The sequence below is a fragment of the Populus nigra genome, chromosome 4 (assembly GCF_951802175.1).
Source record: "Populus nigra chromosome 4, ddPopNigr1.1, whole genome shotgun sequence".
Lineage (NCBI taxonomy): Eukaryota > Viridiplantae > Streptophyta > Magnoliopsida > Malpighiales > Salicaceae > Populus > Populus nigra.
Window position 1 is genome coordinate 11504828 of NC_084855.1, and position 17386 is coordinate 11522213.

The 17386-nt window shown below is 33.5% G+C and overlaps 3 protein-coding genes and 1 non-coding gene across 6 annotated transcripts; 1 reads left to right on the forward strand and 3 right to left on the reverse strand.

The window, feature by feature from the left end:
• Positions 1 to 2953: 2953 nt before the first annotated feature.
• On the reverse strand, positions 2954 to 6606 carry LOC133691132 (peroxisome biogenesis protein 16-like). 3 transcript variants are annotated; one of them, XM_062111476.1, is made up of 9 exons: positions 6250 to 6606; positions 5621 to 5678; positions 5001 to 5217; positions 4608 to 4894; positions 4245 to 4513; positions 4006 to 4073; positions 3835 to 3896; positions 3622 to 3728; positions 2954 to 3395 (listed from the first exon to the last, which is right to left on the reverse strand). In XM_062111476.1, exons 1-8 carry the CDS (start codon positions 6316 to 6318, stop codon positions 3667 to 3669), a joined length of 1092 nt encoding a protein of 363 aa, XP_061967460.1. In that variant the 5' UTR covers positions 6319 to 6606; the 3' UTR covers positions 2954 to 3395; positions 3622 to 3666. The 3 variants fall into 3 exon arrangements, with proteins under 3 accessions (XP_061967460.1, XP_061967458.1, XP_061967461.1); XM_062111474.1 differs by lacking the exon at positions 2954 to 3395 and having other exon boundaries at positions 3453 to 3728; XM_062111477.1 differs by lacking the exon at positions 2954 to 3395 and having other exon boundaries at positions 3453 to 3728; positions 5605 to 5678.
• Positions 6607 to 7981: 1375 nt separating this feature from the next.
• LOC133691471 (ubiquitin-related modifier 1 homolog 2-like) lies at positions 7982 to 8565 on the forward strand. The gene is made up of 3 exons (XM_062111987.1): positions 7982 to 8050; positions 8157 to 8239; positions 8448 to 8565. The coding sequence occupies exons 1-3, from the start codon at positions 7982 to 7984 to the stop codon at positions 8563 to 8565; spliced, it is 270 nt and encodes an 89-aa protein (XP_061967971.1).
• Positions 8566 to 9399: 834 nt separating this feature from the next.
• On the reverse strand, positions 9400 to 9480 carry TRNAL-AAG (transfer RNA leucine (anticodon AAG)). The gene has a single exon. It is a non-coding gene; the product is annotated as a tRNA-Leu (tRNA).
• A 1969-nt stretch (positions 9481 to 11449) lies between these two features.
• On the reverse strand, positions 11450 to 16116 carry LOC133692557 (ATPase GET3A-like). Its single transcript, XM_062113598.1, has 7 exons — positions 15702 to 16116; positions 15258 to 15382; positions 14423 to 14573; positions 13226 to 13336; positions 12439 to 12577; positions 12185 to 12300; positions 11450 to 11840 (listed from the first exon to the last, which is right to left on the reverse strand). The coding sequence occupies exons 1-7, from the start codon at positions 15957 to 15959 to the stop codon at positions 11664 to 11666; spliced, it is 1077 nt and encodes a 358-aa protein (XP_061969582.1). The 5' UTR covers positions 15960 to 16116; the 3' UTR covers positions 11450 to 11663.
• Between the last annotated feature and the right edge of the window lie 1270 nt (positions 16117 to 17386).

Here is a 17386-nt window from a genome sequence, read left to right on the forward strand (position 1 = left end):
CAATTAAAAAACAATCAAAGATGTAGTTAGAAAAAAAATTATTATAAAATGATAAAATTAAAAAAAAAAGAAAAAAAAGCAAACATGCTGGCCTTAAAAAACCGGGTAGCCCAGCACATCTAGCTAGACCTTAAAAAAAATCCTAGGTTCCTGGCTTTTCTTAATTTTTCCCCCCTTTTTAAAGGACGACAACTGCCCCCTTTTTTCTTAAAAAAAAACAAAGAATTACAGCTGCTGACGTGTCAATTGTTGTTCCAAATTCCACCCATCATAGGTCTCAAATTCGAGCTGCCGACTTATAGGCCTAAAACAAACTCATTTTCACCATTTTTTCAATCAAAAACACCCAAAAAAAAAAAAAAAACTATAGAGATCTCATCAAACAAAACGGAAAATAATTGTCCTCTAAAATGGATTTAAAGTTGATGATCTTCACTGTTCCTCTTCGTATAGCCACAAAATGGAAACGGTGGATCTAATTGTAAGAGTAGCAGTAGAACACACCAGAAAGAACTGAATTTGAGCTGGTGTTATTAATGATCCTCCAGCAAATATATCAGTTAGCAGCACACCGAGAGGGTCAAGCCTACCTGTGGGCCTAAAGGGCACATCTAGTGGTGATAAAGATCTCGGGTCGTGTGGTTAACGTCGATGGTTTAGGGCTTCGAGCAGGAACACAGTGACATAGGCACCAGTTATGGAGTTAGTTAGGTCCCTACAACATTAAGGAAGACGTCCACCTCATTCACTTGCCCTTTATTCCTCTTTTAATTTCTCTTGCTTTGCGTCAATGGAGGATTGGTTTGTTCACGCATAGTGTCTCTCCTGCCTAAATAATGGGCTGTGAATCCGGCGGCTCCTTCATTGATATTTTTACATGCCATTACTATTCAGTCATTCATTCTTTTTTTTTTTTGTATTTTAAAAATATTTTTATAAAAAATTAATTTTTATTTTTTTATTTTACATTATTTTAATATACCAATATTAAAAATATTTTTATTTTTTTATTTTACATTATTTTAATGTACTAATATTAAAAATAATTTTAATATATTTTTAAATAAAAAATATTTTAAAAAACAATCAGGCCATAATAATAATAATATTGTTATTCATCCGAACATAGTATAGTATTGTAAAATCGTATACTCCAGTGTAGTAGTGATGCTAAATAGGCTCTGTAGTCCTGACGTTCTGACGTTGCATCATATTGTGAAAGCTTGACGCACGGAAAATCCATCACCGTTAGGTCGAACCTGAATTTAATCTTTATACGCCGAATGATTTTTTTGGATGCATAAACAATGCTTTTAAAACTTTGTAAGAACTAAAGGTACGTGTTTTCATATATTAAAATAATATATTTTTTATTTTTTAAATTTTATTTTTGATATAAATAATATAAAAATTATAAAAATTAATTTAAATTATAAAAATTAATATTTCAATACAGCCCGACAGGCACAAATCACACGGCAGCGGAGTTTTTTGGCTGTGCCAATTTTCTACCAGATAAAAGCCCGGGGTTTGGATTCTTCAACAAGTGGGCCCGGTTAAATTTTAACGAAGGAGGACTCTCCGTGGGGGAGGGGACCCTCATGACCTCGTGGCCTCATCTATTTGAAGTGAGGGACCCCGCCACCTTGAGTAGGCCACAATGGGGGATGGTCACAGACCCAATTGCCCTATCTGGTCCCTCATTTCACTGTTCAGTTTAGGGATCCCTATTCCCTGCCACGCCAACAAAGGGTGGATCCCTTTGTGTGGGGTACATCATACGTGGACCCCATTATACAGTACAACTTTTGCATAGTACCATGCCACTGCCAACCAATGCCATTGTAACACGCCATTGTAAAATATCGCACGGTTCTTTCCCGATGGGCAAATGCGGTTTGGCCCACTTTAAAAACTCTGACCATCCTTGTGTCTTGTATTGTTAGCTCACCTCGAGCCGAAATGGGATGGCTGATATATATATATAATCATGTATTCTTATTATAAAATTGAGATAATTTAATAAAAAATTAATGAAAAATAAAATTAAAATTAAAAAAATTAAAAGATAAATAGAAATTAAAATATTTAATATCAGAAAATAAATTATTTTCAGGTTATGTTTAATGAATTTTTTTTATTAAAATCAATTTGTAATAGAAATCAAAACACATATAAAATTTATTAAATAAAATAAAAGAAAAAACATAGTATTTAAGGCTGTACATATTAGTTTTTTTTTAATTTTTTAAAATTTATTTAATATATATAAAATAAAAAAATAATTATAGATGAACTATAATAGACCATAACATTTTTATGAACTTTTTCATTAGAGGAAGGTCATGTTTCAAATATATATGTGTGTGTGTTTGGATTAGATTTAATATTAATTACCTGATAAATAAAAATTGCATATATCCATATTCAATTCAAAATAAATACTATATAGAAAAAACTATTTTTAAGTGGATTCAGATGGGATCCTAGCCCTGTTGGAGTGTTGGATCATAATTCATAAATAAATAAATAAATAAAAACTACCAAGTACTAACCCACGCGGTACACTAATTCTATATTCATCCTCCAACGGGCCACGCAAGCCCAAAACATTTTCTATTCACTCTTTAGCCGCCCTATAGCCTCTCCTTTGATTTCCTCACCGACGACGTCTTCCTCCAGACCAACGTCGTCTTCTTCACTCTTTTCATCGCCACCAACACCTCTACCTTTCTGATTCTTAATGGTAAAGCTGTGCGGTAAAATGCAAATAACCTCTTCCATGGTTGAATTAATTGGTGAGTTATTGTGTTAGCTAGTGTTTTGGTCGATAGAGAGGCAAGCTGATGTGTTGAATTAACGTTGTTGAGTCACCATGCTCATTGGCTTTTTTTTTCTTTTTTTCTTCTAATATATATATATATATATTTGGCAAGTTGGATAAGACATAATAGAACACAACAAAAATATTGTCACATTTTACTTTTCAAACAGATTCAGAATGTTGTTACAGAGGTAGATGAATATCAATTCGTCAGTAAATTAAGAACTGCATGGCACAAGCGTATCGTAACAGGATAATTTTGAGAAATAAGAGAACTACAAACATGGCTTGGATGGCAGAGGGGCCGGAAAATTTGAACTTCCATTACAGGACAGTAGATAAGACATAGATTTCACGCGATGACCCTTTTTTAGGATTGCAGCAGCAGGAGTTTTCTTCCAGTTATGGAAAAACCAACATTACTTGGAAAAGGATTCTGTTCATTTTGGTTAAATAAACAACGAAAAGCGAGATTTTTCTTACAAAGCATCTGGAAGCATGAATACTCGAAACTGAAGTACTGCAGTGCATGGCCGTGCTAAAGCATATCACAGACCTCCCAAAATCATAGCTACATAGTAAGATCAGCAAAGCATTCACTTATTTAGAATAGAACGAAACACATATCTAAAAAAACTGTTGCTGATTTTTATGGAAAGCTTTTTGTTGAATTTCTTGTGATACAGATGAAAGCAATGCCAATTCGAGTCTGCCAACTGACGCTTATAACTGCATCCGGAGTGAAAACTATAGACAAGACATAATAGGACACACTCCTACTAAGGAGAATACTTCACCTAAAATCAAAGAGACTTCGGAAATTCAACTTCTAGTGCTGTCCATTACGATCCAGACATGTATGTGTACCGAGTCTGAGCACCAACAACAAGCTCAACAATTTTGGCTGCATGTTCAAGAGACATTGTATGAAAAATATGAATATTTCAGAGACAAACGCAATCATCAAGGTAGAAATATGATGCAGCCAGAAAGAAATAAACACCACGCACCTGTTAGAAGCCCGATAATAGGAACAGGTTCCAGTAGCTTTTCAGTGCTTTGAAGTCTTTGCCTGAATGGATCAACAAATACAGTGTTGAATCTTAGATTACTTTATCTTGTGGAGATTGCAACTATGAGACACCATAGCTCAGCAAGAAATTTAGGAAAGTGCGCCTTACCTGGTGTACTTGGTAAAGAAAGGATCTCTCATAAGGTAAAGCGCCCATAACAATTTTCTTCTTTTCAACTGATTCAAACATGATATCAACATCTCTTTAGCATCAAATCCATCAGTTAATGAGTATTGCATTCACAAAAAGGACAAAGAGGGGGTGGGGGGGATTGTCAGAACCATCCTGAAAGTAGATGAGCTGGAAGCATATGCAATTTGAACAGTAAGAATCTGTAAAACTCCAACCTCATCCTGTTCAGAAGCAGTAAGGTGATAGTGTTGCTCTTTTCCACCATCCCTTGATTTAGTAACCTGTGTTAAAAAGCCTACGCCACCAGCGTCTACAGCCAGAGAAACAAACCAAGGAATCCATGACCGAATTCCATACTTTCTGATGAACAGCACATAAATAAGGGGTCTTATAATAAAAAGGACCTCTCCCATGAGAAATAATGCCCCCTGAACACCTTTCTCAGATAAAATCATGGAAAGTGTCGGCCTCTCAATCGCTGAAGCTGTCAAGGCATAATCACAAATATTAGTCGAGCTGAATTATAGTTGTATATTAGTGATCTGACCCTGAAATGAAATTATTAAGAATAATTATACATGGAGGCTCCATAATAGCTTGCAGATGTTCGCCCCTGCGCAGCCATACAGGGTCAGAACTCATCCTGGCATTTTCTCCAAACCTGCTCAGTGCAGACAATGCCCTTCCTTCTAGATTCCACGGGTTAAGTCCATTAGGACCATGGCGAGATCCAGGTTTTGGGAAACCCCCAACATTATGCTGCGAGCTTGAGAAATCTGAATGCTTTTCAATATTTGGTGTCTCTCCTCCATGAAGAAGCATCTTATATCCACTATTCCGGAACAAAATGAGCCTAACTAGCACCCTGAGTTATAGGAATGCAGGGTAATCAGGCAAATATCAACAAAACAATACAATTCTAAAAAGCCCAACTGAATGAAATAGTGGCAAACAAGACAAATGCTGTTTACTTGGTAGCTTCTGTAACAGCAATGAAATTCCATTTCTTATTGTCACCAAAATAATGTTGAGCAGCAACTTCAACCAATGTTTCCAAATCCTTTATAGCAGATATGCACAACGAATACGGGAAAGAATTAGGCTCCATAGGACCAACATGCATCTGGGTTGGAGTAGTATCGATGATATGCTCGTTGATAGCAGTGATAATGCCCAAGATTGCAGTTACTGCAGATAATTAATAACTTCCTCAATATAGCAGCATTTTTAACTTTTCAATGTGTATGAATACAAAAGAAAAGGAAAAGGAATCTGAGCAGCTAGATAAAAACGCCCATCGTGTTTGGTTCGTGAGATAAAAACCAAGGCTAAAAAAACACAAATTTTGACAGTTCAATATATTATTATGGAGCCTGAGAAAACAATAAAACTCCAAACTGAACCTAAAACAACTGTGTGAGTGTGACTTACTAGTTCTCATTAGTTCAGGATGGAAGCATCGGAAAACATAAATTTTGATGTCTAAAATTCGTTTCTTCCCACTCCCACCATTTTCCATAATTACTTAATAAGGAAAAAGAAATCCCAAGCTAACAAGAAGTAGCCAAAAGTTACCAAAGTTTCACAAAACCTGCTTCTGGTCCTATCTCTGAAGCGGAAAACCGTTCGGGAAGAAGCCACGTCAATCCCTGTGCAAATTTTGAAAACTGGATCAGACAACATTTTTGAAATACAGTCACATCCGAACCCAATTCATCAGAAATTTCAACATTCGGATGCCACTGCCCAGTGCCACCAGAATAAACTATCCATACGATGAAAACAATCAACATGGCTAAACATATTCATCTAACAGTCAAAGACTCTTAACTGGAACAGCTAAGACAAAAACCATAATCATTACATACGTAAAACAAAAACCATTTCTGTTATCTTAACATACTTCCTGTCCATGATCAGTATTTTTCTCATATTTTCATTTATTCGCATCCACAAAGGATGATGTAAGCAAGTCTAGACAGCAAAATATGCAAGCATTTTCATAAAGAGAGCTCCTTTAATCAATTTTCTCCAAGAAAATAACGGTACACTACCCAGAAGTCATAAGAAAATGCAATAAACTTAAATTCATATCCAAGCACAGCTCAACGTCACCTTTTCCCCAGGATATACTCCATTTGTAAGCTACAATGGATGATAAAAGGAACCAAAAAGAGAACCCGGAAAGCCAAAACGATCAAATATAAAGATTAGACTTACATTGGCAAGAGACTCCAATGAGTGAACATAATCTTTATTCCTTCTAACCCATTTCTTATAACTCTCCATGGGTTCAGAATCTCAAAGAAAAACAAGAAAATAACGAACAAGTTGTGGAAACGTAACCGAATGTAAACGTTGACCTTGCCTCACTTGAATCTAACTCTCTCTCTCTCTGGTGTTTTAGGACCAGACCCAGATGACGAAATACCGAGAAAAGGAAACCCTTTTAAGTAATTCGATCTCAAGAGTCAAGGTGTGGAAACGACCAGGAATGCTTGGAAAAGAGAGAAAGTGTCAGAGACTAGTTGTTGTCAAGGAAGAGGCAAAAATCAGAGGTAGTGATGGACTTATTGATATGTGGTCATTTGTTTGGTGTAAATAAGGAATTTAATCCTAACCATTGATCCGGATAAGAATTTGATGTGGCTGACCATCCGATGCAAGCATTATATTTTTTTTTAAAGTATTTTTTAATTAAAATATTTTAAAATATGTTTTTAGATTTTTTTTAATTTTTAATATTAATATATTATAATTATAAAAAAACATTAATTTAATTTTCTAACTTAAAATAATTTAAAAAACAAAAACTACAATAATAAAAACCAATATAAAAGTTAAATACCGGTACATGTATAATTAACTATTTTGATGTAGTTGATTATTTATGTTATGAAAATGTTATATTAAGTTCTTTTTATATTTTAGTTTTTAGGTTGGAAATCGTTTTTTTATAAATAATTAATTTTTTTATTTTAAATTAATTTTTTTTAATGCTTTTAGATCATTTTAATATGTAGATTTTAAATTATTTTTGACATTAGTACATCAAAATGATCTAAAAACATAAAAATATTAATTTAAAATAAAAAAATAAAAATAATTATTTTTATAAAAATACTTTTAAAATACAAAACAAACATGATATAGATTTGATGTATTTCAGGTCATTATACTCAATGTTTATTAATAGATTTGAATTTCAAGATTTCAGCAAAACCTTAATTTTTTTATGATAATTATACGGTTTTATATTATATTAAGTTAATAATTTTTTTATGATAATTATATGGTTTTATATTATATTAAGTTAATATAGAAAAAAAATTAAAGAACCTATATAGTTTTTTTTTATAAGTAGTTATAAATTAAGTATAAAATATCCTTCAATGCACATTATTATATATAATATTGAAGTTTAAAATAAAAAATAAAATCAGTGTAAGCTTAAGATTCTTCCTTGTTCAAGATCTTAAAACAAAAAAAAATTATTAACTTGTTGCTATTAATGATCAATCATCTTTTCTTAAAATGGTTTATGCAACCTTCCCAATTCAAGGATGGTGCTGTTAAAACTCTATTTACCAACACCTTTACAATTCCAACATATATAAAATATTGGACCTCAGGCAATGTTTGCATATCATTTGCATTCTACGATGAACCCTCATTAGCCATGGCTTAATTCGAATGTACCACCGCCATCGTCCTCCATCATTTACATGCTCTTTTACTACTTTATCAGCATTCAATTTTAGCAAATGTGGGTGTCGCAGAGCATAGCTCTTGCTACTGTCTTCAATACAAGTTGTGGGACCTTTTTTTATTCTTCCATCTCCTTTTGGTTCTCCTCCATCTAGGCTTGTAGCTGGCTTACTTTGTCATTTTGTTGAAGGACATGCTCGTTGTGGTTTCTAGGTTCCTGCTCTTTTATTAATCGTTTGGTTGCATGCAATTTATATTTGATTCAGTGAAGATTCATAATGTGAATGTTAGCCCTAAGAATGGAGCAGACAAGGTGAATTGTTTGTTTATTTATTTTAGTGAGGAATGAAATTGCAGATAATAAGAAAACAAGGGTAGTTGTGCTCATTTCACGTATCTTTTTATGCCTTTTAGTACAGTTTACTATGAAAGATTTGCTTGTTTGGGTTCGTACGAATTTGATCAAGGAGAGGCCTGAAATGTTCATGAAAGGCGATTCTGTGTAAGCTTTAAGCTTCCCTATAATTGGCATTGCTCTTACTTGGCTAGTTTATTTTAAAGTTGAGAGCTTTTGCTAATCCACTGCTAAATGAGGCAAAATTGTCAATAAAAAATATCGATGATGATGAACTCGGCTCTATTTGCTGAAGACTTATTTATATTGACTGGTCTCATTAGTACTTATGTTGAGATTGTGGTTCGTTATGCAGAAGACCTGGTGTTTTAGTTCTTGTGAATGATTGTGACTGGGAACACAGCGGTCAGCTTGATACGAATTTGGAAGAGAAGGATTTGGTGGTTTTTATTTCTACCTTGCATGGTGGTTAGCATGTGCTTGTCATATCTGTTAACTTCATTATTAAAGAAGTAATGTGAAGGAAATTTCAGCCCTGGAACGGGGAATGGGGATTTGGACTTTGTCATCATCTTCTTATTTCCTATGCCCCAGTGGCAAAATATATGTTCTGCTGATGTTACTGTACTCTTTTCATGATAAGTTACTGATAAGGTGATTTTTCAATGCGAGCATGGGAGATTATGCTGTCTTTGATGTGGATATTTACGAGCTTCACTACACTTGAAGCACCTCTGGAGAGTGGAGATAAATGAACCACTTTTTCGGTGCCGGTTGCCGGAATATATCGCAGAGAAATAACTTGTATACAGGTTCTTTAAGGTAACTTAACTAGACGGGTTCTCGTTGCTAGTCTAATGGCAACCGATCCCTTGCTCCCCCAATCTCTCGGTTGTCAGAACCGTTTCCTATCATTGGGCTACAACTCTCACACCCCAGTTACGAGTCCAATGGCAAGGACTTTCGTCCCAGGATTCAACGCAAAGATGAGAAAGAAATGGCTTTGGTTGTTTGCCAACCATAACCAATTATCTGTGAAGCTTGAGCTAATGTTGCTACATTAGTTCAAGCTATTTGACCTCAACTTCTTGCTTTCTATGTTCTGATGATGCTGCTGCTGTACCGTCTTACGAAAAGAACGAAGAAACTATCATGAAAACTGCGAGGCTCTAGTAACTTGGAAGAGAAACACTGCAAGGTATACAGAAAAAGGCCAAAACTGCATTTTGATTGGCTAAGGCATGATATTTCTCATTCACCATGGCAAGCTTTTCTGCTCTGAATTGTAAAAGAAGAAGAAAAAGAAATGTTGAGAGTGGGATTTGAACCCACGCCCTTTCGGACCAGAACCTTAATCTGGCGCCTTAGACCAACTCGGCCATCTCAACATTTGTTGACCGGGAAGCCTCATGATAATATATAAACTTTATGTTGTAGCTGCATATCAGAACACGTTTTTGCTTAGCGGCAGTAGTGATATTACCAGGGAAAACAAAATCCTGGTAAAATTAAAAACATTTGGTTCACGTTAAGTTTCATACTTTCATCTGGTTTCGAGGGAGAAAAGCTGTAATCATTATTTATATAATGAGATTAATTTTATAAAAATAGATTAATAAAAGTAGAAGAGAGAAATATTATATAAAAATATTTTTATTATTTTTTGTTGGTTATAGATTTTATTCTTTCTCTTCCCATCCACCCACGTGTATTCATTTCTTTTTTTAAAAAAAATAAATAAATTTAATTGAGTAACTAATAGAATTCAACTAGTTATAATTTTAGCGTGTACAATGATTTTTTTCTTTTAAAATGTTTGATATTTATATACAAATTTTTTTTACACCAAAACATATTATCAAAACTTGAGTCTAGATAGTTTTAAACGGATTCCAATCCTCTTATATTCTTTTGAATATAATTTTTTTTTTTTTATTTAAACCTTCTAAAATAAACGATAACTTAAAATATTATTACCCAAATATTACTTCATTAAAATCTAAAATTTAGTTATTTTAGATTAATATTACATTTCACATACTTCTTGTTTTAAGACAAGAAATGCATTCACATAAAGAAGCTGCATTGGCCTTGTGCCAAGAAGTCTTGGAACAAAATAGTAAAAAAAGCTTTCGAACTCTTTACAAATGGCTCTCCTCTTATTGTTTTGTTTTATATATGTTTGTACACAGAATTCAAAATCTCCGAAAATTCTTTCCTGTATTAATCATCATCAAGCTCTCAGAAAAGAAAAAAAAGTTAACTAGCAACGAGAATCTTCACAAGAAACTCAGAGAAAACAACTAGATTACAAGTAACGAGCGGAGCAAAACAGCACCCACTGGCACTGTCTCCTATAAAGATAAAAACGAAACACCATCTCGTGGAATATCGAAAAGAGGAGTTAGTCCCTGAACACACCTGAAACCCAGAACATTTCTGTGGAGAAGATAGCGAATTTCTCATATCTAAGGCTCATGAGACTGTTGTTACTTTCAATATCGCTGCCAAAAGCTTTAATTATTTCATTTACATTCCCAGAAAATCGATGGTCGCCCAACGTCAACCACCCTATCGTTTCTGCATCACCACAATTTCCTGACGGAGAACGCAAACAAAAGCCTCCAACGCTCCAGGCCAACCCCACCACGTCATATTACTTATCCAAATCCTTTTAGCAGAGGAATTTGTTCAACATGCGCACAAAACTGGCTGCAAGAAGCAGCTGATAAAATTTCTGTGGAACCCAAATCCATTTGTCATAACGCGTTGGTGTAGAACCTGCTACATGATTTTATCAGGACCCTCCCATCTCCAAACAGACTGCCAGATACTATCCATCTCACTCCAGTTATCACCACCTTTTAACTCCCCCTTTTCCATGACCAGCCAAAAAGAGAACACGCCAAGTTTACGTTTTTTTTTTTTTTGGGACCCTGACTGTATTACAGACCAAGTTTGAATCACAAGTTTTTTTTATTCATATAAATTATATAATATCCAATGGGAACCCTGAGAATTCTAAATACAGACCAGCTTTCGTTTTCCCTTTTCTTCATTATCATCCATCAAATCTAAGTAAAGGAAAAGTCACTATATTGTTGGTTCATGCAAAGCATAAATAAAGCAATACTCGCTGCTGCATTACAATTCTGTTTTGCCATTCGAATAAACATCCTTCTCCAACAAAACAAAACATTGGAAGGTAAAAATTTGCGGTTCTCATCAGATCCAAATGCTCAAAAAGACATGGAAACAACAAGGCTGACTGCAAAACATATTTTTCTATCATCAACATTATTCAAAATCAAAGCATCGAAATCATCTAAATGACAAAAAAAATAAAATGCCTTCCAATAGTTGAAATGGCTAAAGCATGAATATTATTAATGAAAAAGCACACTTATTGCACGGTAAAGGAGCATAAAAAAATGTTCATGAATAAATTAACCTACCCAAAACATCGTACAGAGCTTCCATAAAGCATGACTTTTATTCCAATCAGCCCAATATGACATGACTGGACGCAATCTAATTGTGCACTCTTACAAAATGGTTGAACACGCAACATTTAGACCTTTTGCTTTCCTTTTTGAAGTCTGTCTAGTTCTTCTTCAGCATGTTCCAACTGCAGCTTTAGGGTAGATATCCTTCGTTCTAAATCTTCCACAGCACTTCTGCTGGTGGAAGGTTGATATGGTGATGTAAAGTGACTTGATAAAGCTCTGAGCGCTTCAACTCCAGTAACCTATTAAATAGGAAAGCTAGTCAAATGGATGATTAACTAATAAAAATAAAATAAAAAAGCATCAGAGCGGCAAGAAGCCAAGTGAATGACAGAAAATTCACCCCTTCATCTCCAGAATACACTGAGGTAGAAAATAATACAAAAACAAATTGCATTCAATGGAAAATAAGCTCCTTTGGAAAACATTGGCATACGCTCATCCTAAAATATTTAGAAGGTGATAAAAAAAAATATAGGAAAACAATAGCTAACTAGTTTTAAAAACGGTTTACATTGCTTTAAAAACACGAAAGAAGCAAGAAGTTCCTTGGTAAGTCCTACAAGCTATGGCACAAGTAGCTTACCTCTTGTGGCAACAATGGAAGTTTTGTAATGTTGAAGTCATCATACAACATATAGAACTGATCAAGGTACTTCTGTTGCATCCGCATTCTCGCTTTGAGTAATTTGGATTCGACATCTACAATAATAACACCAACAAATAATGGTTAACATATTTATCTAAGCAAGAATATATATATATATATATATATATATATATATATATATATATATATAAAGTATAAAGAAAGGGGAGTAAGGGACATGTTAATAACACCTTCTTCATCATAAAGGACTTGATTAATGATAATATTATGCGTGTCAATCTCAAACTTGGTAAGCTCCTGAACCAGTCTCTCAGTTTCATAAAGGGATAGGAACTCGGGAATGCAAACACAAACAAAGGTTGTCAAGTCCTGGAAACAAGAAATACAAGTGCATTAAATAATTAATTATAGTCAGATGAAAAGAAAAGAAAAGAAAAGACAAGTGATAAAGAAACTAGAATGTTCAACTGGAAAATAAAAGTATCATCTATATAATGAAAATTTTCAGTGAGAATCAGCCCATCAAGAAAAATTGCAAGTCATAGCTTCCAAACTTACAAATCTACAGTATCTTAGGCCATCGATGTAAGAAATTATTCAAGTAGATGAACATGTCAAAGACAAAATACACATCCTTGCACCAAACCTTAATAGGAAGGAGCAAAAAAATAAAATTTAGTTACACCCTCAAAACTATATGCAAGACACCCATGATATGAAAAAATAGATTAACTTCAATCCAATTTAACAACAACACTCCACTGCATGTCATTAAACTACAATAATTCCAGACACACGGAGAGATAATGCAGCAACAATGAGAACTTCCTAAACCCATACTTATTTAATTACCATTACCACAATTCAGGCACCTTCATCGAATATGCTACAAGAGGCTCAATCCTCTAAACAAACTCTGGCATATATACAATCAAACAAAAAACCCCTGCAACTGAAACATAACATAATTAACACTCAAATGTATGCAAACACAATCACATGGATTAAAGATCTTACTGGGTCTTTGAATTGCTTATTGACTTGTTCAATCACATCTTTCATGCCTTCAAGCCTTCCCAAGATTGCATCCTCACCAAACTCATCATCGATGCCAAAGAGACGAGTCATCTGTCACAAAAAATTCCAAGAATAATCAAAAGACATGAGAATTAAGGATGCAGAGGCGTGAAATTTAATATCACTCAAATGTATGGGAACAGGAATCCACTACTCAGAGACTAAACTTTATTCTCAATCATCAATGGGTCAAAATGGCAAGAGTAATACATTCTGCACTTCTTCCAAATGACTAGAAGTTATAGTGACTAAAGACAGCAGACAAGCCCCTACTATTATTATCTTTTCTTCTTTTTTTTCTCTCAGATAAAAAAAACTTAGCATTTCTGGATTCAACTCTTTAATCAGAAGCTTCAACCATACAAATACCAGGCAGAGAATAAGGGGAAAGTAGAAAGAGTACTGCCATCTGAGGTCAATCCTATAAATGGTCCACCAATCATGGATGGTTCAGTATGTTTTTGGTCTCACCATTCCTGCCTAATGTATGAATGACTGCTTGAACTAAGATAACTAGGGAAATGAAAGGACAATGCAGAAAGAGAAATAAAATTGCAGTCATGCACCGGCAAAAGGCTCAAATATTGAACTGGCACATTGGAGATTGAATGATCATTCCACAACCTAGAATCAACTCGAAGATTTGATAAAAGCAGAAGGAATAGAATTAATTAATTTTCATGCCATTCATACATTAGACAGAAAAGGAGCACCGGACTGATAAATGCCCTGTGGGTACAAAATTGTATAATAAGTCACAACTTAGGAACCCAAACAACAAAGGATCAATGTGAACTGCATTGATTAAATTTTTTCCGAAATAGAACACAACATATCATAGTGCACTGTATTTTTATGTCCTAGCCATTAAGCTAAGGTAAGTGGATGTTGGAATGAAAGGAAATACAACTGCTCAATTAATAGAACATGCTAAAATAGGAATAGAAAAAAGAAGTTAAACCAGGCATCTGAACAGTTTGAAATAACTTATTACATAAGCATCACCTGACAAGAAAAGAAAAGGATGAACTTTATTTAAATAGTTGTTTCAACTATCATATAGTCAAAGACAAGCCAACAATATGACCCCCATTTGAATTAAAAGGCTAATACTTGATATAACAATGAAGGACATACCTGACCAATTAAGCCGCCAAATTTACTTTTCAAAGACATCACCTTCTGAAGCCCCTTCTCCAGAGTTGATGGAAATTGTAATAGCCGGAGTGTATGACCAGTTGGAGCAGTATCAAATACAATACAGGAATAATCCATCGTTTGCACCAGTCTGCAGGAAAATAAGTTGAGCAGAAAGCATTCGATTCTTGATAATTAAAAAATTAAGTTGATTCAACTTGGTCTAGCAAAGGCGAGAGTGAAACCACCATGTGTCTCTCAGCAGAGCTTTGGCAAGGAAGGGAATAAGATGTCAGTTTAGGTAAAATAGAAAAAACACTTCACATACAACAACACAATTCATTCACTCACATTCTAATTACATTTGTAGAACTATTACAAGAACTGAATATGGTAAAAGACCATATCAAGGACATGCTCAAAACTGTTTGATCAAAGATTCATATGATGGAAACAAATAAATAACATCCACTAGCTCAAAACATGTAGCACAGCTCAAATAACATGCAAGAAGCCCAGTTTATCAGTAGGAGTAGTCAACTCAACTATAGCTACTTGACAAATAAATTCACTTAAAGTTAACCCCTGACCAGTGCCTGTCATCGAAACAAAAGAGCAATCCTGGAACTAATAATGTCATAAATCTCAACTTCTTGCAGCTTTGCAAACTTTGAAGAAACCCCAGAGCAATCCTCAATAAAGAAAGGAAAATAAGCATAGCATCCCCACCCATAAAGTCAATCAAACATTAAGCCATTAGATCATAATATTTATTGATCCACTAAATGCTTTTCAACATTGCAAGTGATCAAGATAATGGAAACATGGTTCTTACTTCAACATCTCCGCGAAACTCATGGCCTCATCAATGCCAGGAATTGCATTCGCAAGCTCAGAAAACAAACTATCCATTCCTTCGCTTCCTCCAATATCATCGTTTTCAACGTTAGGATCCACCTCCTGCAAATCACCATTACCCAAATAATGCCACAATTATATAATGAAAAACAACATTATCAACCAATATAACAACTCCCCAATACAATTAACAATGAGAACTCAAAATCAACCTCTTCAAAGAAAAAAAGAACAAAACTTCATCAAACTTTACACAGATGTTTCACACAACAAAATCAATTTCTGAACTCTTCAAAAACCAAAAATCAAAAACTTAAAAAGAACTAAATTCACAACTGGGTATTCTCAAATTCAATTAAAAAAATACAAAATTCCCTTGAAATCCAACAAACCCAAAACCAAAAAAGATCCAAACTTTTACCATAGCGTATAAATTGCTGAACCCATTAACCAAAGTAGGAGTCTTCGTAAATCGTTGTTGAAACGCGTCACTAAGGTTATGAGCTGGATCAGTAGATATGATTAAAACGGAAGATCTGACTTGAGCCAGAAGAATTGAGAGAATCGAACTGCAAGTCGTTTTGCCTACACCACCTTTGCCTCCAACAAAAACCCACTTGAGAGTGTCTTGGTCTAGTATGTTGCTTACCGTTCCATCTGGTATATCTGTTGTTGCCATGTTTTTACAATGTCTTCTTTCTTTTCGTGTGGCTGTCTTTGTTTTGTTCTTGTTTCAGCTTTGGGTTTTCTTTTCTTTTCTCTAAACAGAGAACAAATCGAAGCGGAGAAGTGGCAGGCTACTCGTTACGGTGGCGTTTCTGGATCTTTCGTTATATTTTAAGCGCATAAAGTGGCATCATGGGCCAAGCCATACTGTTTTTTGGGCTATAAATGAGTTTCCGATATGTCAGGATTCCGAAGCTGCCCCGAACCGCAGATCCTTCTCCCGATTCCTAGAATTTTATAATTGAAAATGATAATGTAGAAACTACTAGCTAAGGTACCCGTTTAATTACATAATAAATCATAGTTAAAATAACTACTTATAAGAAATACAGTAATTAAGATAACAGAGAAAAATGTATTTTTTTAGTTAAAATTATCTTTTCTAATTTAAATAATATTTTTCTTTTAACATGTCTTTTTTTTTATTAACAGCTTGTTTATTGAATAAAAAAAAACTAATAGCAATTAAAACAATTATAGTAATTTGAATTAAAGAGGAAAAACTTTTTTTAATAAAAAAACCTTTCCTTATTCATATATTTTGTTTTAAAAAAAACTATCAAATTTTTTTTTATTAAAACTATTATGATTAGGAAATTAAGTTTCAATAAAAAAAATTGATGAATTGTTCATATTGAATAATAAAAATATATTTTATTCTTATTGAATATTAATGATTATTTAAAAAATTCATATATTAAATTAACATATAATTATTCATAAAGTAATTATCAATATTACCATAAAAAGTTCTTATTTTTTTTTAAACTATGGAATAATTGTATAATTCTTTAAATATCACTTTAATACATCTATTTAAACAAAATTTGATTTAAAATCTAAGAAAAATAAAATTTTTAAAAATAAAAACTGAAAAAATCCAAAGGCTATTTAACAAAAAGTTATAGGAGGTTAGACCTACATACTTGATTTTTTATTTTTTTAATAAAATAATAAAGCATTATCTATTTAACAATGCATTTTCTTCTTATTCAAATTTTGCCCACCAATCAGGGTTCAAGTTCTAGGACATTAAAAACTCAAATTTCAACATGTTTCATTCTAAAAACATCTCTAAAACATCTTAATTACCCCTATAAAGCCATTTATAACATTAAAACATCATTTAATGAGTTTAAGAATCGTAAATCAAAAACTAAATTCATAGGCTCTACCATTTCTAATACGTTTAAAGAAAAAAAAATCATCTTAATTTAACTTCCATTTTTAAAATGATTTTATTAACACTAAAATCATCACTTTTTATGGTCGAAATATGGTTGACTAAACATATTTTCCCTCATTTACCCTTTGGATGATCTTCCATATCCTATCTCAAGAGCTAAGAACTAAAATGTCATAAAAATAAAGTTTAGAATC